Raw genomic sequence first — 23289 nt, forward strand, 5'->3', positions numbered from 1 at the left:
ACTTCGGGAGGTGATTCAGCAGCTCAAATGCAACAAAAAATATTCTCTTCACTTTGGCCCGATTCTCAATAGTGTCCCAAGATATTTGCATTTTTAACTTTTCCGTCGATATTCGCGTTTTTCACCATAAAAATGGGCCGTAACTTTTCTATCCTTTATCCTACAACAAATCTGCTTATTCCAAACGAAAGAGCATTAAATTTCCAATAGATCTGCTCAATATAGAGCCTCTAAACGTTTCTTATAACAATGAAATTTTTACTTTTGTCTACAAAATTCGTTTTCGATGATTTCTGTTAAAATTTTCAACTGCATTTTTTCAATGATTAATGAATCTAGGAGTCACCCAATTGCAGGAAAAGTTTTGCATTTATTGAGCTTCAAGACCATATGGATGTTTTGGTTTTTAATGAAACCCTACCCCGAACAGGTGGGGTGTAAATGCAGAAAACTGGGAAGTTTCGTAACCGACTTTTCACTAATATCATATTATTAATTTACTCATATGTCAATTTTTTTGGAGAAGGAACAAAACGAAAAGTAACAATTTTAGTGTGGAACAATATTATTTAATAAAACGGAAGTAAAAAATAAGGTACCAATAAAACACTGTAGTAATAAAATACAATAGGTAGGTGCCTACCTAAAATCGCTACAACTAAATCGGGCACTATTGAGAATCGGGCCAAAGTGAATAGAATATTTTTTGTTGCATTTGAGCTGCTGAATCACCTCCAGAAGTTTCGACCTCTCCTCCGTGTTCACCCTGTATATGTAATTGAGCTAAATTTGAGCCTATAGTCACCTAATTTTTGAAATTTCAGTTGTTTTAGTAATAAATGCGCATGATCCTCCTTAGTATTCAATGGGAAATGATCATGCGCACAAATACATACCACCCGAAACTCATAGTAAAATTAATTTTGTGTTGGCTCGGTAAAATTCATTTGTGAAAATAATGGTAGGCGACAAACTCCTGAGGGATGATCGGGCGGGGACAGTGTTATATAACAGGACAGAGCGAAATGGTGGGCACCAGAACAGAGGATATCCAGTATAACACTGGCATAGCCAGCCAGTCTTCTGCGGCTTTTGGACCACAAACATTTCCTACCCACTATCCGCAAAAACAACCATTGTTGATTAATTCTACACCCACACTTTGCCAAAGATCTAACCCTCTCACAACAGCAACGACGTTCACACTTTCCCAAGGTGTGAAATACACAAAGTAACTGTTTGGATGGTTGCCCAAGAAACTAATTTACCACCCACTCTTTATACCTTCTGGGACAGTTCTTGTCTTTTTTGTTTTTTACATTCAGTCATCAAACTGTCAACTCAGAGTATTGCAGTTGATTTTGAGTGAACATTATAGAGAGAAATAGCTTCGCAGTTTCTCGCAAATCTACAGAAAATCGGAAAAAAGATTCTAGTCTTTTGGGTAGTATAGTTTGAAGAAATAGTTGTTTATTTTTTTTTGCGTTTATTTGTGCTACAAACAGCACGTTGGCGCTATAAGTAGCAATGATAGAAGTGAATGGTAGATAAAATCGAGTGGAGAAGTTATCCAGTGGTAACACTCCAAAACATTAAGACTATTAGTCACTCTCTTCACTTGAGAAGGAGATCACGAGGCCACACTGTCTCTTAAGGCATCTTGTCCGGGTTATCAGGAAGAGTTCTTGGAAGAAAGATTTTTGAGCTAGAGTATTTATACGACATTGCAGTTTAAAATGAAGTTTTCTGAATCGTGTTTTCAGCGACTGGTGCGATAAAAGGAATGTTTTGGTCAGTGTGTATAGTCCAGGTTGGAGACATAAAATGGAGCGTTTACAATAGTTCGAAGTATTTTAGATTGAAGAGATTGAATCCTTTAGAGATTTGTTCGTTTCGTTGAACCCTACAGCTCTATTCCATACGTCCAGGTTGGTTTCAATATAGAAGTATAAATCAGTCTTTGTTGTCTAGAAAGAGTTTCGATCTATCGTCTAAGAGTCTTTTAAGTAGTCGATAGCGTCTATTCAGTTCTGTTCTTTAAAGTCTAGTATGGGAGTTCCAAGAAAGTCTTCGAGCCTAAATAAAGCCCAAGGTAGCGGGCAACGATTATAGAAAACTGATTGATAAAAACCAAAAATTGATACAAAAATAACATAATAAGGAAATTCCAAATCGAATGATGAAAATCGGTTCACGCGTTTTGGCGCTACGTTGTTTTCAAAAAAGGGTAACAAGAACAAGAACAATTTTTCAAAATGCCGTTTTTGCCATCGTTTATCTATAAAACTAAATCTATGTTATTGCAAAAAAAAAAAAAAAAAAAAAAAAAAAAATACAGTTATAAAGGAGGATTTGCCCTATATTATAATGAAAATTTGGGAATTATAACTTTTATAGGAAAAGAGAAAAAAATTGTCAAATTTGGGTGTTTTTCAGCGTTACGCTTTTTCGTGCCCTTTTTGACGATCAACCCTTATACAACTGTCCTACAGGACAGATTTAATATTTATATATAAATTTTTTTTTTTGTATGTTTGCGTTTTATTCCAGTTTTTAATGAAAAAAAAGTCGAAATAATATTGCAGTTCAAATAATACGTCTACCCAACGCTCCTACTTTTTACAAATTTGAAGGGCTACACCCTTCCCCTTAACGATAAAAAAGGGAGCTTGCACAAGGTCAAAGCGTTTCATAGATCGTTAGTAGAGTAAAGCTAAGCGCTGGCGCGTGCAACTTTGCCTTATAACTTTGTTAACGTGCCCTTTTTTTTATCAACTTCCGTTTTTTATTTTGCTTACCTTAGAAGGGCTTTTTTTTTACCCTTTATTTTGTCTGTAGTTAACAAGGCATAAAAGTTAACAAGGCTTTGCACAAAATTTGTCCTTTATTTTGTTTTGTTTTCAGAACGTTATCAAGTTCCATGATTTTCTAGAGTTGAAGCTTTAAATATTTCTTTACTATATTATCACCTAGCACATTGTCTTAGCTCACCGTAGAGTTTTATTAGTATAAAAAAAAAAGAGGATATTTAAAGTGCAAACTGTAGTAGCAGGATGTTTGCAGAGAGAGATATCTCTTTGGCTACATCAAAACTATTACTATGTTGTGATTTCCGACTTTAGTAGTTGTAGAAAACATACACGTCTAACTTTGATTGGTGGATACTTGGTTGTTAGCTTTAGCCGCCCACATGCTCCCAACAGATTTGGTTATTTTCTGCTCTACAGGATCTTAGTGACAAGGATATTGCTTCCTTCGCCATTCTATTGGTTACAATCGATATTGCCACTTCTCCTTACCACAGAAGTTCTACTACCCTTGGTTATCTGCTTGCATTGAAATCCTGTATAAATTCTTCTGGATTGAAAAGTAATAGCACTAAGATATTCTATATCACGCATCCTGTAAGCCACCCCTACAGTTCTTAAATTCTTCTGACACCCCTATGTTGTTGTTTCCTCAATTCTTAGCCACCCTTCAACATTTGAATGGATCTTGGTTAAATTTTGCTTCTATTATTACTTCTAGTGATTGAAGCAAAAGATGTGTGGTGAGCTTTGCGTCAAGTTTTCTAAATCGATTTTACTAATTATTAATTCGACCAAAAAAAAAAAAATCAGTTCCTGCTCAAATTGTGGAACCAAATTTTGGTGTCAAATTTAGTTTTCATCTATTTAGAATTTCAAAAAAACTAGTGTAACTCCTTTATAGGCTTTTTATTACCCCAGTTTACGTAAGTTATTTTTTTTAAATTGACAGGGTCTCCTCATATGAGGTCAATATAAAAATTTGCCATTTAAATATTTTATTCGCATTAAATTGTGACTCGAAGAGGGAATTCAAACCACCTTTCTATTTGGCCAAATGTGCGATAGAAAAATATTTGGATTCATTTTTCTTTCTTTTACAGCTTTTCTGCTTTTTCTTGGGATAGCTACCAAGAATAGTGTTTTGGATAACGTAAGACTTGTTCTCTTTCTCCCCCCCCCAAAAAAAAAGTCGCTTGCGTAGCTAGCTCTATTTTTGCTGGAATCAATGAAAAGACTGAAGGCTGATTTTACCGAAGACTTGACGAAAAGTTATTTTCATCTAAGTTTGTCGAAATTGCAAATAGATAATCCTTAAAGTTTTGTCTTATTTCTTCGATTCCTTGGTTGAAAGATTCATCGAAATTAACCATTATTTTTCCAATTTTTCTGAAATTCATTTATTGTTAAGATAAGATAACAGATAAACTCAATTTAGATTAATAACAGGATTTAGAAAAGTGATTTTCCTAATTTGAAAACGACCTTTTGATAATCCAATATGGGTTTCATCGATGCGGTTTCTTCTTCTAACAGTTAAAACTTTTGTTATTAAACAAGCAAAACATAATATCACAGTATTGCCAACTTACAAATGGATTCATTCTCGTGTCAATATTTAGAGAAGATTCCCCAGGGAAAAAGGTTTTAGCGAGGGGGAAAGTTTTGGCTGGCAAATACCCATGGGTTTTGGAGAGAGAGAGATCATCGTCACCACCTGGGTTCACCAGGATTAGTGAAATGGTCGTTACTATTTCATTTTATTTTTTGGTATTAAACCACTTCATTACAAATCTCTACTACACCTGTTTCCTCTTTTAACTCTGTTTGTTGTTCCACACCACTCAAAGTGTCAGCAGACATCTTGGCTGGCACAAACTATGCTGTTTTGGACCATATTTACTCGAGACTGTCTCTCCATTAATTAATACTGCCTTCTAGATTAGTATTTGACACAATTATTTGTCCCGTTCTTGCTACACATACAGATGTTTAATAACTGTAATTAATTTGTTCTTACAATTGGGTGCCATCTTCACTAAGGTGTATAAATTTATTTCTCAAGTAGACCCTGATTATATTAGTCACTTCATTTAACGTCCTCACTTGTAGCTGGTGGTTCGCAACGACCTCTTTCATTCTTTACTGCAACGAGGTAATATTTTCCTCCCTTATTAAGTCATAAATTTGAAATTATTTTTAAGCACGCAGATTCAGAAGTTTCTTACAAAATATCCTTTCTGCTTATAAGGATTTTAATGTGGTTCAAATAATATATTTTACTTGTTCCTGATCTTGCCCAGTTCCCGCTATATCGAATTCTAATCTAAACTTTCCATACATTTCAATCCCTTAGTCCGTGACTTGTCCTCTTACTGCTCTCTCGTCGAATCCTCTCCTAGTAGACAGAAGTGACGATGGCCTCCCAAAACACAAGGTAGAACAATAAACAGGGCAACCCAACGAATTCCATTCAATTGGTGATTAGAATTAACCGATTTATTATGGTCATCGTTGGATGGTCGCAAATGATTATAACACAAAATCGGTATGCTAAAAATCATTGTAAAAAAAAATAAATATAGTCAATTTCAGAGAAAATTGTCCCTCCTTAAGACAAGTCCCCGCTCATTTTAAATTCAACATATCCACCCTGTTTTTGGTCTTGTTTTGCACAATAACCATCTATTGTTTACAAGAGCTGAAAAAAAACAACATACCGGTATTCTCAGCTACTATTGGCTGCCTAATGCCTCAATTTACCAACTAATTGGTTGAAAAAACAACCAGCTCTATCTTCTCCAACGTTCATTCATTTCTGAAGAATGGTTGCTCTGCGACTTCGTCCACTTCTTTCTTCTCCATGATTTCCTCGAGGTTACAGTGGCTCTTTTCCGCTACTTGCTTCTTCGTAGCGCTGAATTCCGGTTTATTCCTTCCTGAAAATAAGGCAATGGTTACAGAATGTGATTTTGTGAAGTGATAGTTTGTAAAAGTATGGTGATGACTGATGAGAGATAATGTACACTGTGAGTACATGAGAACTTAATGTACAGTTGAATCTATGAAGTCTCTCTGCTTCGAAATTTTTATATTTTTATTATATTCCCTTCTAATGAAGTGCTAATGCTTCGAAGCGCATCTGGATTCATTAGAAATAAAATCGTATCAAAAGAGTAGAAGCCCTGGAAGTGCCACAAGTGCGGAAACTGAACATTCTAACTAAATTTCTCACTTCCCTTCAAGTTACTTTCAACCTGATTATAAGTGTAGCAATTCAACCGACTTGTGCGAGTGATTTGGACTAGCTGGGTCTGAGAAGCCTCACCATGTACTCTGGGGTACCTCCAGTTTGAATCCTCCTTTGACTGAGTTTACTTCTAGAGTTCTCAGATCACACTAACTTCTTGACATCGTCTGATTACTCGCACCAAAATTATTAAGTGTTGTTTCTGGAATAATCGGGTACTAACTTTTTGTAATTACGAGGGTCGTTTGAAAAGTCCGTGCAGAGTCAGAGAGATAGCACCACTGGCGCGTATCGAGGTTATGTTTAGTTAGTAGCATCTCTTGGAAGAACACACACCAAGTTTCAGCCAGATCGGTCTATTTCTTTGTGTTTGGCATTCGTTTGAATCGAGGAAGTCGAGTGATTTTCAAAAAATGGACGAAAAAGAATTTCGTGTGTTGATTAAACACTACTTTATGAAAGGCAAAACGCCTCAGGAGACTAAAGAGAAGCTTGATAAACATTATGGTGACTCTGCACCTTCGATTAGAACAGTTTATAAGTGGTTTCAAAATTTTCGGAGTGGCCATATGGGCACAAGTGACGCTGAACGTTCTGGACGCCTTGTTGAGGTTACTACTCCAGAAATCATTGATAAAATCCATGATATGGTGATGGATGACAGAAGAGTGAAGGTGCGTAAGATTGCTAGTGCTGTGGGCATCTCGAATGAACGGGTACATAATATTTTGCATCAACATTTGGACATGACAAAGCTATCCGCAAGATGGGTACCGCGATTGCTCACGTTTGACCAAAAACGAAATCGTGTGAAGTGTAGCAAGGACGGTTTGCAGCTGTTCCAGAAGAATCCGCAGGACTTTAAGCGTCGTTTCGTCACTGTGGATGAAACATGGATACATCACTACACTTCTGAGACCAAAGAACAATCTAAACAATGGGTTACCAAGGGGGAATCTGCCCAAAAAAAGGCGAAGACCGTTCCTTCGGCCGGAAAGATTATGGCGACTGCCTTTTGGGATTCGCAAGGAATAATCCTCACTGACTATCTGGAAAAGGGTAAAACTATTACAGGTGCATATTATTCATCGTTATTGGACCGTTTGAAAACCGAGCTGCAAGAAAAACGCCCACGATTGGCCCACAAAAAAGTCCTTTTCCATCACGACAACGGACCAGCTCACACCTCAGCAGTTGTGGTCGCAAAATTAATGGAAATAGGGTTCCAACTCGTTTCACATCCCCCCCTATTCTCCAGACTTGGCTCCCTCGGACTACTATTTGTTCCCCAATATGAAGAAATGGCTGGCGGGAAAAAGATTTTATTCAAACGAGGAGGTGATTGCAGAAACGAATGGCTATTTTTCAGACTTGGACAAATCCTATTATTTGGAAGGGATCAACAAACTAGAGCAGCGTTGGACGAAGTGTATAAGCCTAAAAGGAGACTATGTTGAAAAATAAAAAAGGTTTACCCCAAAAAATTAAGTAGTTTTTATTTTTGCACGGACTTTTCAAACGACCCTCGTACATCTCAAACTCTAGACTCCTTCAGCTGATATTATCAAACCAATTTAATCATCTATTTTCTTACTTATTTAAATTCATTTTTTAATTTACCATTTTAATGTTTATATTTTTTTGCTTTACGTTTCAATTTATTTTAACATTAAATTATATTTTTCTCTTCTTTTTCATTTTTTATTTGTTTTTAGGTTATTTCTTGGTTTACGGTATGTAATTTTATTTCTGTATTATTTTGTCTTTGTTTTTATTGACAGCACGAAAAGTTAAGCGACACGAATTAACACTTTGGTTTTTTTAAAAAATATGTATTTTGAGTTTTTTGACTGTTTAAGGTCATAATTGCACTTTGGTTTTGTTGCACCTTTAACACCAGTAGCATGGCTTGAGATTTTTTTGTTGGAAATATTGAGATTTTTAAAGTTTTGATTGTTATCAAAATTATTATAAAAAAGATTATTGACTTTTCTTCAAAGCTTTTTCTCCCAAAAAAGCTGAAGTAAAATTGTTTAATAAAATTTTCACGTGAAAATAAGATTTAGAAGTGGAAGTGACAACCGCTAGAAGCTAGAAAGAAAAATGTATTTGATGTAAACTCACTAAATTGCTTGGTTATAAAGTTCTAGCTAAACTCCTGTAATGTTCTTCATATTAAAGTTAGACTAAATTTAAATTGAAAAACTTGTAGACGTGTTCTACCAAAGTTTTAAGGTAAAGAAGAGTAGGACATAGAAATAGTAGATAACTTTTCATCTAGCTTGGAACAGACAGTTCAACATTCAGGCTTTTTTCCCTTTCTTCTGCGTTATTTCTAGATAAACTATGGGCAGGAATGCTTGCGAACAAAAACAATAGGTGTGGGCAGTGTCTCTATATTCTATGCAAACTTTATTAGATTGGTTTTGTTTCTTGTGTCTAGAATAAATTATAAATTTTTGTGATTGTTTACAACTTAGTACGAATACTATTTCGCTCAATATTATGCTGTAAGTCCAGATCCGCTACTATAAACTACAGTCGTCCCCCTTTTGAGTTGTTTAAGAACTTAATTAGTTGCAGACTTAGTATTATATCAAATAACTTAAATCAACTCAAAGCACTTAATGAAATCTCTTTAAACTAAGCTATACCTACTAATCTAATTGAATCTTATAGTACAAACACTTAGAAACTTCCTAAAGTTCAAGAGTATCTCTAATTAGTGATCTTAAAGCTTACTGGAGGAGATTGGGCTCTTAGTTTTCAAAGCATTCCTCTAGATACTGTGAGTGGTCAGGACCGCAAGGCCTCTGAAAGCTGACGTAAACATTAAGAGATTATTGTGTTAAGTTCAGGAACGGAAATAATAGTTTCTTGACATTAATTAGCAAGGATAATCTCCAAAATATTTGAAGAATTAGATTATATGGATGATATCCAGAATCTGGACACCTATTAATGATACCTACCTACCATTACAGCCCCAATATTATGAATCCCTAATTATCTAATCAGCAAAATTAATTTCTTGAAATTACTCCATTTTGGGCCCCACTTGTCTGTTATGGAGGAATGCTCTTGAAGTTGTCTAAAAACCGTGGCAGGTTCGGGTTGGGAGAACAAATAGAACAGAAATAGAAATAGGATGCAAAAGATCAGAAGTTTAAAGTATAAAATACTTCGTTACCTCGTAAAAACAGAAGTTAGAGTTTAAAAAGTTAAGTATAAAGGGACGATTAAACGACAAAAGGTACACAAATCAGCAAGTACCCAACATTTCATTCATACTTCAGCTCGTAATTTCAGTGCATTAAATTTTTCATTAATATTTTTTAGAATTTATTAGATGACACAGACCCATTTTCAAAATATTTATTCAGCAAAGTGTAGCACCCATTTAACTTAATTAAGAAATGAATTATTAGTACAAGTAATTATTTATTTGTTATTAACTGTGTGAAATTTGTGCTCCCGTATTCTTCTGTGGCAAAAAAAAAATCCTAATTTAAATAAATCAAGAGTAATACTTTCGTTTCTCTTATTTAAGTAGAAAAATGAAAATATACAGAGATCTTCCATTTTATTATGGGCTAAAGAGGGCGTGGTGTGACAGACATAGGAGTAGGCGTGGTTTAACAAAACAGTTCTCGCTTCTGATTGGCTTTTCAACCAACCTACTTTTCGCACTTCTATTCTTCATTGGGATTGGCCATTTCTTTAATGGTAATTATTTGTATGAAAAATAAAAGTTTAATTTTGTTTACTAATTTTTCCTCCTTAGGTATTTGCTGAAGTATCAAATTATGCAATAAAACCTTTTTCTCAATAAAAACATTAAAAATAAAAGATTTTTCTTGCTTAATATCTTTTTTTCTACACTAGAAATGTGAGAGAAAACAGAAAATTGGGAATAATGGTTTATTTTCGTGGGAAGTAGGTAACAGAAAATTGTGGGTCATGTTTCATGTTCACCTATTGGTTCCCTGTCATATATATATTTATTTGCATAGGGCTGTCAATTAAAGATTTAAAGAATAACAGTTTGGAACCTTCTATTACAATCAATGTAAGTTAAATGGTGTGCTACTCTTTACTGTACAAAACTTTTGTGTATGAAAGTGGCCAGCATAAGGGTCTGGGACATCTAATAAATTCTAAACAGTGTTAATAAATTCTTAAATAGGCTCTAATTTTTTTTGTTATAAAAACCAAAGCTTTAAGACCTCAGCTGCATCGATTGGAAAACTCTTACAATTCTACAATTGCTCATAAGCTCTTTAAAATTCTCTGTGAAAACTGGTGGCCATCTCTGGATTATCAAATCAATTCAGGAAGTCTCTTCCACTTCCTTATTAATCCTTGGACAAGCAATAGTCCGTAGCTAACAGCCATATTAATAGGAAAACCAACTAACATCTAGTTTTATATTAAAACAGCCATTTTTTAAAGAAAGTTTTTTTTAAAAAAAAAAGGCAAGTGTACTACACAAGATCATTAGGACTGAATTATTATCCCAAGGCAGCTTGTGAAATATTCCCAGCATTGTTAAGCTATATCTCTCAGTATCTATTTTCGTAAGATACAAGAGTTTCTTGCGATATTAATATAGCAGATCTCTGAAAAGAGAAAGTTCACTTAATTTAACTTTGATATTGTTTTAAATTATTTTTATTTCTATAACTGACAAGTTATGAATAATGATTATTGTTGGGGGAAGGGTACTAGGTAATTAAGAATTTTATAATTACCAGAGCAATTAAGATACTTAAGAATACTTCTTAAGATCATTATCCTTACTGGAGGATTATCTTAGTAGGCCGCTGGAAAGACTTTCGGCGGATGCTAGGAGTGGAAGGTCCCAAGAAGAATCTAGAGGTCTTAGGACATTTTTTTTTATTTTAATTAATGAGCAGGGTTGTTTCCTGAAGAATCCTTAGTGAGCGGTTAGTTTGTTTCTTAGAGATTCAAAGAACCATTAAAAGTTGTTACTAGAATTTTGGAAAAAATGTTTAACAATAACAGAACTCATTTTATAACCTCCACTATTTGGAATTTTCTTCCACATTGTTCGGCATTATTATTAATTTAACTAAGAGTCCAAAGTCTGCTGTAGCATTCAGCTTCCTAGGAGTTGCAATCCCACGGGTTCCTAGCGCAGTACTCCATGCACTTTCACTCTTTCAATAGGGACACAATACAATAATACTACATTCATACAGCCATACTGCCACAAGTACACATCCTTCATCAGCTTCATACAAGTTACAGACACACTTACATAAAATTAGAATCCTGGGCAAAGAAGTGGCGGATTAAAATGAACCCACAGAAATGCCAGCATGCCACGTTTACTCTCGGGCGGGGCTCCTGTCCACCCGTCCCTTTTCAACAGCAATCCTCTTCCTTGTAAAGATCCATTACCAAATTACCCATTGAACTCAAACGCATAATATACAGTACTATTCTCAAAGCTATGTGGACTTACGGACTAGAGCTGTAGGGTTCAGCCAAACCTACAAACATAACGGACTGTAATACAGACATTTCAGTCAAAACTCCTCCGACAGATAGTTGACGCTCCTTTTTACGGTGTCTTACCTTACTCTTCACCACGACCTCAACATTCCCTTCATAGACCAACACGCCAAGACTAACTAAATATCAAAAATTCCATACTGCTCTCTCGACTAGCTCTAATCCTCTTGTACTGTCTCTCGCTTCCTCTGACATTCCTAGTAATCCTTCTCGACGATTGAATCGCCAGTGGCCTCGCGATTTCCTTACAGTCTGAAGAACTAAACGTCATTATTTTCCTATCTCTCCTCTCTCCTACTCATATTCTCCTCTTCACATTCCCCTATCTCATATAGAGTGTGCTATCGCTGGTTAGCTTCTCTCCTCCTGCTCTTCCCCTACCAGTTCATCACATCTCATATTTACTTATTGTATATATTTATGCAGATTGTAAATTAAAAAATAAATTTAAATAAAAAAACATTCACAGTAAGGAACTTATACACTACAAACCATAGAGCTACCTTCCCTTGGAGTTAGTTTCCGCAAAGGGAGTAAACCTTGTAAATCCAAGATCCTCCATTGTTAGACGTAGGGCCGACAACTTTAATACGTGTCAAGACTAGCTAAAAAATCCGTCAAGTCTTTGATTACATGCCTTGGGTCAACTGATTGAATGATAGAAAGAGAAGGAGCAAAAAAAAAAACCACCTCGCTCTCATGAAACGTGGTTACTATAGCTACTGAAAGCGTTTTCACAACTGTTCACGGCCCGGTTTATACCAACATAAACATTGTTTAGAAATGACCAACATTAAGAAAGTACATTGAATAATGATAACAATAACTATGGTCTGATACATTCATGTTTCGATAGTAAACAAAGTGAGAGGGAGGTTATTCTTTTAAAGTAGCTTTGCTATATCATCAGCTTGCCAACAACTGTAACAAATCGTAATATCATATTATTATAATGTATGGTGGGCAAGTTGTGTTCAGTTTTCACTCGCTACTCGGCCTGTTCACTCCCATTGTTCTGGTTATGAAAGTAATAGTGGTTCGTTCATTTTGATACACGTCTAATTAGTTTGTTTTGTAGCAGATTACTGGTGTTCAATGGTTTTAAGGTATGTTCTAGTTCGTTTGAAATTATTTATTACTTTATCTTTTCCTACTACTAACGGGCAGAGTTTCGATTTTGACGTTTCAACTATTAATATAGTCAGAAAAAGTGGTTTATACAAACAAATTGGTCTGAAACTATTCCTCTTAGGCCTCCGAAAGTGTCCTATAAAGTATAGTAATCGCCTATTTTTTTTTTTTTTTTTCCAGGCGGGGCTTAACGTCCAAACTACCAATTGCGTGTCGTGGACGGGGAGTGGAAGCTCATGCTTTACTATAAACAATTTTTTTCTTACAAATAAAAAGTAGTTATACGCTGGATTCGAACCGGGGATCTCCTGCACACAAAGCCAGTCTCTTGACCACTAGACTATTACATCTTTAATGACAATTTGCAAATTGTAGTCTGTGTTCACATCAAATGTTTTCATAATCCCCAGCTTAATTATTAGTCATACAATTTTTTTTTTATATGATTTAAGATGCGTTAACATCCAAGGTTATTGGCGCCCGGAGCTTTTTTCAATGCGCTGCCGGCCTCCGGACAGTGTTCTCTCGTTACAGACAACACTGTCCATCTCCGGACAGTGAGCTGTAAGAAGCTCCTAGGAAGAGAAAATCTAAGGGTCAGCAGCCGGATTCGAACCTGGGATTTCCGCGTGGGAGTCCAGCATGCTAACCTCATAGCTAATCCCTTCCCTTCGTACAAATTTATTTAGTAAGTTGTTAATTTAAAATGAACTGAATTATTTTTGAATCTTACCCATAGTATGCTAAACCGTGGAAGTCATTCCTGTTCGTGAACTTATTATACTTATCGGCTCTCACAATTCCTTTAAGACTTCCGTCCACCTTAGGTGCACTTATCTGCAGTATCAGTTCAACAAAATCACTACGTTAGTTAGTAGTCTGTATCTCGTAATAAAACAGTTTACATTGTTTCTCACCGAGTTCCTCAAAAATTTTGGGAGCTAGAATTCAATTTATTTTCTGAGAATTACAACTAGATAATGGACAGTGTTTTTTCTTACAGCTTACCTGATTCTTTGTCTTTGATTAATTCCCTTATCAAATGATTCTCGCTAGTGTAATCTGGATAACTGTAGGAGTCCATAGTCTTCTTGCACTTTTAATAAACCCTACAGGTCCCCTCTCTTTAATAATGTCAGAGATTTCCGCCTAAGTGACTATCACTTAGGTAAAGCATAATCTCGACTATCTGTTTGCTCTCCATTAAATTTAACAATTAGTCGCTTAGAACACTCTCGGAGAATAAAATAAATAAAATAATAAATAACCAAAACAAATAAGTTGAGTAAATCTCAACTTTTACTACCTAAAGCGTTTAATTTATATAGCAAGATTAGAGCCAAGTTAGAATAATGTTGTATTTCACTGGAGTTAATTGAAAAATGCTGCGATTTAGATTAGATAACCTTTCTCACTGCATGATGCTGTAATCTGCTATTTAATGACGGTAATTTCATTCACTTTATTAACCAAATAAAACGAAGATATACTGTCTTTTAATAAATAAGCCATTACGACGGTAATTGTCAACATAGATGTTTACAGTTGCTCCTCTTTTATGTCAAAAGATGGATTTTGAATGTAAATAAGTACCTTTTGTTTAGTCTTATTTATTTTTAATTTAATAGATTAGAGTAAAAGCCATCCCTGTGTGCCAGAAGTAGAAGAAGAATTAGTAAACACGAGTTTTTTTTTAAGCGTGCGGCCATTAAAATAATCACCAAACTCGTTAGGCCCTCTTAAGGCACTGTGGGGCGCGGCTCAGCCCAATTAATTAAGCTACTTTTTAAAGAAAGACGTAAACGAGAGTAAAGAAAAATTATTACTGGGGGATGAAAAACTATGAGAAAAATAAATGGTTTTAAAGAAAAAAATTACTAAATTTAGAGATTTTCTCGAATATTCAAGTATGTAATTGAGAAACATTAATTATTTAATTAAAAAAAAAGTGAATATTAGGTAATTATCTGCAAAATTTTGTAAAAATTTTATGTGCCTGGCACATTTCGAGAAACTGTTTTACGCGTTCATAAATAGTGAAGCAGTTTCGAACCTTTGTCACAGTTTTTTCAACAAAATTCTTGCATCGTCTTTGCTCCTCTTTCTACTGTAGATTTCCGCTGGAAGTATATTCATTGAAAGTGTTGTTCTCCTATTCCAGAGGATTTTGATGTCTTGTGAATCCTTGTTTTTTTAGCATTTGATGCTCTTAGCGTGTTTTGAGAGCCTTTAAAATCTTTCGTTGCGTGCATATTCCTTCATCAAAGGCTTTTAAAGCGCTGAAGATCATTTTAGTGAATTTATTGTGATTTTACTCCTTAGGCTGGAAACATAGTGGAGCGGCGATGATAGCGAAGAGCAAAGCGGCGAAAACAAACACAAGTTAACATATGGGACCGCGCATAGTGGAGAGCAAAGCGAAGATAGAGCAATGCTACCAACAGAGAGTAGAGCAAAGCGTTGTGACATGTTTGATTTCTTCGCTCTCATCGCGCTCAATTTTCTAGGTTAAAACGGATATTGCTGCATTTATTGGTGTAGTTTTGTTAAAGAAACCTCTGTGGGACCAAAAGGATCCTCTACATCACAACCGATTTGTGTTGGATAAGAAATGGGACAGGATTAATGGGGTTAACATTGAAATTCGTCCTTTTCTTGATTAACATGCCTTCTACACGGGTTAGTATGTTGAAATGCTCCCGAAGTTGTTAGTACAAGTGATGGAATTCACCAAGTTCATGTCCAGTCCTGTTTTATATCATGTACACTGCAGCTCCTGTTTCTAAGCTGCTGTAAATACCATATTTTCAAGGAAGAATTTTCAAATAGAAATAATTCCTCCATCTTGTCTCGTCGAAAGGAGAAACGCGACTAAACTCGTCACTATGTGCATGCGACTCTTTGCTAGCTGCTTGTCGGCCTCTTTGATTTGAAGCAACTATCATCGCCGCTCCACTATATTTCCAGCCTTACTGACGTATTCTTTCTTTTGTTGCAAGTGTAATGTTCCTGCTCCAAAGGACACCGTGCTTTCTAAATATTGCTTAAGATTTTTCAATAAGAGAACATCCATTTAAACAAGATACCTAGGTCAGGGGTCGGCAACCTATTTTAAGTAGAGAGCCATTTCTCCTTAAATAATTTTAATAAAACTTACCAAGAGCCGCAAGGATAAAAGTGTAAACAAACTCTGTAGATCATTTGTATTCATAAATTATTATTTTATGATATTCAATAACATTTAAATGTTTCATATATTTATTTTCAGATATTACAAAGTAAATAAACAAATATATAATAACTAAACCTGTGTTTGAATGAAAATGGCGGCAGCTCGTATATATTACGTACTGTATTTTAATATAATTCTATTCAATTTCAAACCAAATCTCAATTTAAAATTCTTTTTGAAAAAATATCTACTTTAATAAATGAAATTTTCATTTATTTCAATAAAATTGAAATATACAATTTATTTTGGACAGGCTGAAGAGCCACAAAATTTGGATAAAAGAGCCGCATGCGGCTCGCGAGCCGCGGGTTGCCGACCCCTGACCTAGGTCAGTCAAAGAAGTCTTTCTCAATGCAGAAATCTTGTCTTTTGTACAGCCGTTCATTTCGTATTCTTTAGCTTCTAACCATTGTTTTTAGCTTCAATTAGTTTTCATCAACTTCGTAGATTCAGTGAGCTAGCTGCTGATAACGTAGCACCCGTTTACTACCACTCTTAATGCTAATCTTTTCAATAACTTCAACGTATAGATTAAAGAATTAAAGTTGATCTATTGTTAACATCATGATCTCATAAACTCGTAACAATATACGATAATGAACACCGTGATCATTATCTTCATGACCTCCTTTTGTCTAGGCTAATGCTTCTTACTTTGTTTCTAACTCGTATCTTGCACCGTGATCTTCTTATTCCGTATGTTTCTGAAGCCATAAGATCCCGCTCAGTTCTACCTTCCAGTTCCCTTCATTGCCAGGAAATCCTCACAAGACGATTGAAACGCCGGTAGGGCCGTGCGTTTCTTAATGAAGTAAAGTGCATAATAGTTTCTTTAGGGGTCTCACATCATGTTATATCATCTTCACTTCTTGCAGAAATGTACTGCACTTGTGAAAATAAATGAAGGGATAATTGTGATAAAAAATAAATAAAATAAATAAATAATAATTGTGAAAGCTAAAAATGATTATTTACCAATATGAATAATTATGTGTTCTCTTCAACATGAATACTAATTAGAGCGTGTAATAGAAATTATTAAATTAATTTGAGTTGTCAGTAATTATAGTACAATCCATTTTGAGAACACAAACAGTATCTCTCCTGCAGTTAGTGCACCATAAAACAGTAACTTTTTATTGAATTATTATGCAACATTAAACAATTATTTGATTTTAAAAGATATAATTGCTCTTCAAAGCCTTTTTTGAACCGTGATGCAGTAAATTCAATTCCTTTTATTGATTTCAATTAGTGATTCTCAAAGTAACATAAAGTTATCGCTTATTTTTCTGTCCAGACGGAGCTTTAATGTCCATCTATCAAATTGATTCTCTAAACTTGTTTAAACCATTTTCATCACTCTAACAATAGGGGCATTCATTCATTAGTAAAGTAATCGCCTATTTTTTCAGGCAGGGCTTTACGTCCAACTACCCCAATTAGGTGTCTCGGACGGAGGCGACTAGCAAACATACTTAACTGTAAAATTTCTTTTATTAACCATTAAATAAAATCCAAGGCCCCTAAGACCGGGAATCGAACCCAAGTATCACAATACATATTAGGTCTCGCCTCTAATCGCTCGGCTACCGTGGCGCCCTCATTCATTATCTTTTAGTAAACTTATCGTCTCCATGATTCTTTGTACAAAAAGTGCCTTCTTGCGATCTGAGCAACTCCCTGTACTAAACAGAATTATTAAATTGAAAATTTATTTAATCTTTCATAAAGTTAAAAAATAGGGAATTATATCAGTGATGAAAGAATCAATTTCAATTCCGTGATTACAGCATTCTTCTTTAATATTTATTTTTCAATTAACTGATTCTGAGTTCTGATTTTCGTTTATCTTTATCAATTAGAGGGAAAGGAGAAATTTGATATTTTCGACTCCAAAGTCGAATCAGAATCCATCTTCGGCATTCGACTAAACAAAACAGCCTCTGTCTATCATGTGTACACTTATTTGGTTTATAGTTTTGTAATTATTTTTTCTCGTTTCCTGTAAAATAATAAATCATTTTCTTGATTAAATAAAGCACATCTTGTACTGCTACTTATTGTGTGAGCCGTTCACTGCACAAACTGATTAACTCCATTTTTTTTTTTTTTTGTAATATCTTAAATTTAATTATCAGAGTACTTGGTTCCGTCATAGCTTTTTGCATTTATAATAAATTTCCCAAATAATAAAGATTAACACCATTAAACGGCCAAAAAATTGTTTGGCCATTGAATAATAAATAATTTATTTCAGAAGCCATTTTGATTAACTCCGTTTTGTAATGTAAATCGTTGCGATAATTTAACTCAAATTCTTGTAGCAGCCGCTAAATGATAACGGTAAATTTATTTGAATTTATACTATAAACGCTCATTTATAGATCAATCTCTTATATTTAAAACGTTTTTCGTCGATACTGAGGAAAGTTCGGAAAAAGTACTACTTGTTCATTAAAATTGTACAGCTGTTTAGAAATAATTAAAGGTGAAATTATTTCATTGAATGTTTATTTTAAAACCCCTGCAAACTTTACAATTGTCACTCATTTTTCTGGTGAGAATTCTATAGCTGTAAAATATTGTGCCATCTAGATACTAGCTACATTGTTGTTATAGTTATGAGAGGTGATGATGTGGAATTGTGTATGTATAGAGAAAGAAATAGGATATTCAAGGAAATAGATCTCTATCGGCTCCCTAAAGTTGAATCCAGCACCATATATATACATATATGGATGAACTTTATTTCCCCTTTAATACTAAGTAGACCATATTGTATATTGGTTCTGCACCTCATCGTACTGTTGTTATCCAAGGAGGAAATGATACTACATAAACTGCGTCGTATATTATGTGCATACGTTTTATTGCTAGGAAATATATGTATTGATTTCGCTGCTTTAATTTGCTCTGCTTACTGTATGAGGGAATATTGTCATAAACTGAGTTGTTGGCTGAAATATTATTTAACCTCGCATTACCTGAATATAAATTAGATTCTGGAAAACCAAAAATAGGGTACTGATTACGATTTTTGTGAACACAAACTTTCACGAGGAAGTGAGCTTTTCGGAGAGATTTTTTTCAAATTTTTACTTTCGCTTAGTACGTAACACAAACTGTAGAAGATTGCACTAATGTTCACTATAACTAATGTTCACTGTTTTGCAAGTTTTTTCTTCAGAAAGATTCGATTAAAAACGTTTCTTCGAGAGGATGGTTGTGTAGAATGCAACCTAATGTATCTTTCAGCGTAATTTTCGGTCGTGTAACTTATCAAATACTATGTAGGAGGCATGTGTTTTAAGTAAGTACCGTTTTGAAATTAAAAGAAAAACAAGTATACTTTTCTTAACAATTTTATTTTTACATAGAAGCCAGTAAGTATCTTAATCTACTTTTCTACATAATTGCCACTAATATTAAAGGCACTTATCGTGTCGTACAACCCAACTTTTGAATCTTATTCTCAAAGAAGTCTGCCGTCTGATATGACTACCAACTGCAACACGGCCATTTTGACATCATTATCGTGGCGCTGACTACCCAGCTGCATCTTCAATAGATAGCGTCTGTTCTCTTTCACTTTCTTCGTCAACTTACTGCACCAAATCTACAGTAACGACGCCTGATTTGACAACAAACTGCAACACGGCCATTTTGTCCTCATCATCGTGGCGCTGACTATCCAGCTGCATCTTCAATAGATAGCGTCTGTTCTCTTTCACTTTCTTCGTCAACTTACTGCACCAAATCTACAGTAATGACGCCTGATTTGACGACAAACTGCAACACGGCCATTTTGTCCTCATCATCGTGGCGCTGACTATCCAGCTGCATCTTCAATAGATAGCGTCTGTTCTCTTTCACTTTCTTCGTCAACTTACTGCACCAAATCTACAGTAACGACGCCTGATTTGACAACAAACTGCAACACGGCCATTTTGACCTCATCATCGTGCCGCTGACAACTCAGGTGCATCTTCAATAGATAGCGTCTGTTCTCTTTCACTTTCTTCGTCAACTTACTGCACCATATCTTCAGTAATGACCTGGAAGGTCGCCCAATTCGTGAGAACATTCTTGTACGGCCATCTTTGAAAGCTCTAACCCATTTCTCAGTACCCTTCCCACTGCTCATAATGTTTTCTCCATAAATGTGCAAGATGAGAATGTGGTAGCCTTCTCGAAGGACTAAATCCCTGTAATACAGACTATCTCCTTTGCCTTTGCGAATCTTATTATTTAATCATTATTTTCTGACTTCATTATTTATTACCTTTTATTGTAAGCCGAAAACTTAATAGTAAAACTAGTAAATTATTATTTTCAGTAAGCTTCCGGATCTCTTGATATTTTCGCAAAAATTAACAAAAATGTTAATTTGGTTGTGATTTGTTTTCTCTTGCTCCTCTTGATGATGGAAATTGATGAATTTTCTTTCTAACCACTGTATTCTATTTAAGTATTCATTCCACGCCTTCATTTAAATATTCTATATACATATATAAAGTTTTGTTTAAATTTGAATTTTAAATTTTAAATAAGTGTAAAGACATATTTTATTAGACATTAAATTATTCTCATAAAAACATTTGACAATGTAAATATCATTTAATAATGGAATGTGAGCATTATACTACCCCGAATATGGTATTATTCCACGTAATGTAAATATTTGGATAAACTGAGGCAAAAAAAGAAGGAATAAAAAGGGTTATAACTGATGTGGGAGTACAGGTTAGGGCTTCCATGGTGATTTAAAGGGAATTGCTAAATTTAGAGCTGACTGAATGGAGGCTGGCCGCGCACACGCTCGCCAATCTACATGCCACCGCCCCCTCAATAAAAGCTGGGCTTGGATATAAACGTGCAGGTGGCAGCACTGGGATGGTTGGTAGAATAAATAAACAAGTCCTAACAGAGTAGTGGAGTAACTGGGGGAAAATATTATTTACCGCCTCTTTGGGCAGAATGGGAGGCGGCGCCAAGGACTACTGACTCTTCTGCTTCTTCTTCTTCTATTCTGGAGACGTGTCAAGAAAGTTTGGTGTACCGGATGGACGAGCATCCTTAGGAAATGTTTGCTTTTGATTGATCGACTACTTATTCATTTTTTTTCAACTCCTTCTTTCAGCTTCAGTCTTCTGTTTTTTTTACTTTTGATGGACCAATTTTCCGAAACGTCCACTAAAAGAAGATTGCTCTAAAAAAAAAAGTGATAATTTATCGAGGTAAGGTCTGTAAATTAAGTAATGAGACAGATTTTTTTATTCAAAAAGAATTACAATTCTATATTGTCACCTTCAAAATAACTTCCTTCTAAAGCCACACAGCGCTGGAGACGTTTCTTCCACTCCTCATAGCAGTGCTCGAACTCCGATACTGTAATAGCCTTCAGCTGGTCGGTTACAGCCGTTTGAATGTTTTCGACTGACCCCAAAATGAGTTCACTTGAGGTGATTTTTCAACTTCGGGAAGAGAAAAAAAGTCACAAGAACTCAAGTCAGGTGGGTTTGAGTACGACCCAGAAACCAAGCGCCAGAGCATGGAGTGGCACACTTCAATCTCTCCAAGGCCCAAAAAAACCAGGATGGCAAAGTCGAAGATCAAATGCATGCCGATTTGTTTTTTCGATATCCACGGAATCGTCCACAAAGGGTTTCTACCTCAAGGACAAACGGTCAATCAACACTTTTACCGAGAGGTTCTTGAAAAACTTCGAAAAAAGGGTCATTCGTGTGAGACCAAACATCACCAAAGTGGGTGTTGCATCACGATAATGCTCCTTGTCACACATCAATTTCAATAAACGAGTTTTTGGCCAGTAAAAACATTCCTGTGGCTCCTCAGCCTCCTTATTCGCCTGACTATTTTGCTATCAGTTTATTGAAATAATTAAATTTGAGATCAATTCAAAAATTATTTCTTCATTGACTGTGTTTTCACTAACTTCCGTCGCGCCAGAATCATGTTCTGAATATTAAAAGTGCCTTTAAAATCCTTAGAATATTTTTTATATTTAATCTACGTGCGAACTGTGGCCTTCGTGTACCTTATATTGGGTATGCAATCACTTTTCAAAAAATCACTGCTCTTGAAATCATTGGTTACTTAATTGAGGCGGTAGCAGCTAGATTTTGGTTTAAATTCGTTCTTCCAGCTTTTTAATTGTTAATCGAGCTCATCAGCATCCAAATGTCATTAAGATGATTAATTCTTACACGAATTACACGCAGGTTTGGTACTAAGGAATAGAAAGAGGTACCATTGTGGCGCTTCTAATTCCAAGTGTAGAGAATTTGGGATCTCCAAGAACTGAGTGTAGTTCTACTAAAGGAGGAAGAACATGGTCATTAAACCTTACCTTTTTTCTTGCCCCTCCTCCATTAAGACTGACGTGTTTTTTCTTGTAAAGTTCGAGTCTATTTTTTAAAAAGAATAGAGGCGAAAGAAAAGTTTTGAAATTTCACTTTTAAAAGCTAAAGCATATTAATACCTAAAACATTAACTTCACCTCTAACCCAAAATTTAAAATTTAACTAAATAGTTAAGTATTAGAAGACTAGTACTTTGTCCTAGTTAGCTCTTCCGCCATTTTACCATCCGCAACTTCTTGTCAGTTAACCATTTTCAAAACATTCCTAGCATATCCCCCACCCCGACGAACCTACTTTATAAAATATTACCAACACCACTTTGTAGGACGTGTAAAAGAGGTTTTAGAAGTAGCTACGAGCTCCCTTCTCTTTCCTGGTTATGTTGTCCTGATATTAAGGCATTTCCTCCAGCAAAAACGACCCTCTTTGCCCTTAAATAATTTAAAGTTGCTCCTAAAATTACTAGCTAATTATAATTAATTAAGCGCTTTAATATTTTGAATGTTTACTGTTGGTAAGAGCTCTATATTGTTTTGGGTTTACCCTTTCGATTCAATGGTATATTTTCGATTCTTTTTTTGACAAAATTCAACGACCCGAATCTTTTTTTACATGCTTATCTAGCCTCATTAGCTTAGTTCTCCTCTTTATCTAGAATCCCTTATTTTGGAGACACGACTCCAAGTTTTTTTCATCTTGACTTAACATTTTAAAACCACCTTCTTCTAAAAGATTTTAAGGGTTCAGCGTGCACTTATAAGGATGGCTTTTCACTCTAACTTTGCAGTTTTCAGGATAGAAACTTTCTGGTAACTCCTTCCGTAGGGAATAATAGTCAACAATGAACTGTGCAATGAGAGAATGTACTGTTCTGGAATTTTCTCTATCAGCGTTTTCTTGTATTTTTCTTCTGTTAACGAGTTTTACTGCACTACGACCAATATC

General features: G+C 35.1%; 1 protein-coding gene across 17 annotated transcripts in view; it reads left to right on the forward strand.

The window, feature by feature from the left end:
* Positions 1 to 23289, forward strand: part of Prosap (SH3 and multiple ankyrin repeat domains prosap) — a 410412-nt gene that overhangs the window by 343971 nt on the left and 43152 nt on the right. For 12 of the 17 annotated variants that reach the window (XM_074140647.1, XM_074140643.1, XM_074140644.1 and 9 more), the window contains one exon: positions 7773 to 7790. The exons of the other annotated variants lie outside the window; for them this stretch is intronic. In XM_074140647.1, coding sequence (XP_073996748.1) covers positions 7773 to 7790 — 18 coding nt within the window. The remainder of the gene's footprint in view (positions 1 to 7772; positions 7791 to 23289) is intronic. 17 annotated transcript variants of the gene reach the window in all.

This window comes from Rhodnius prolixus, unplaced genomic scaffold (genome assembly GCF_049639745.1).
Source record: "Rhodnius prolixus isolate KJV_2025 unplaced genomic scaffold, Rpr scaffold_6, whole genome shotgun sequence".
Lineage (NCBI taxonomy): Eukaryota > Metazoa > Arthropoda > Insecta > Hemiptera > Reduviidae > Rhodnius > Rhodnius prolixus.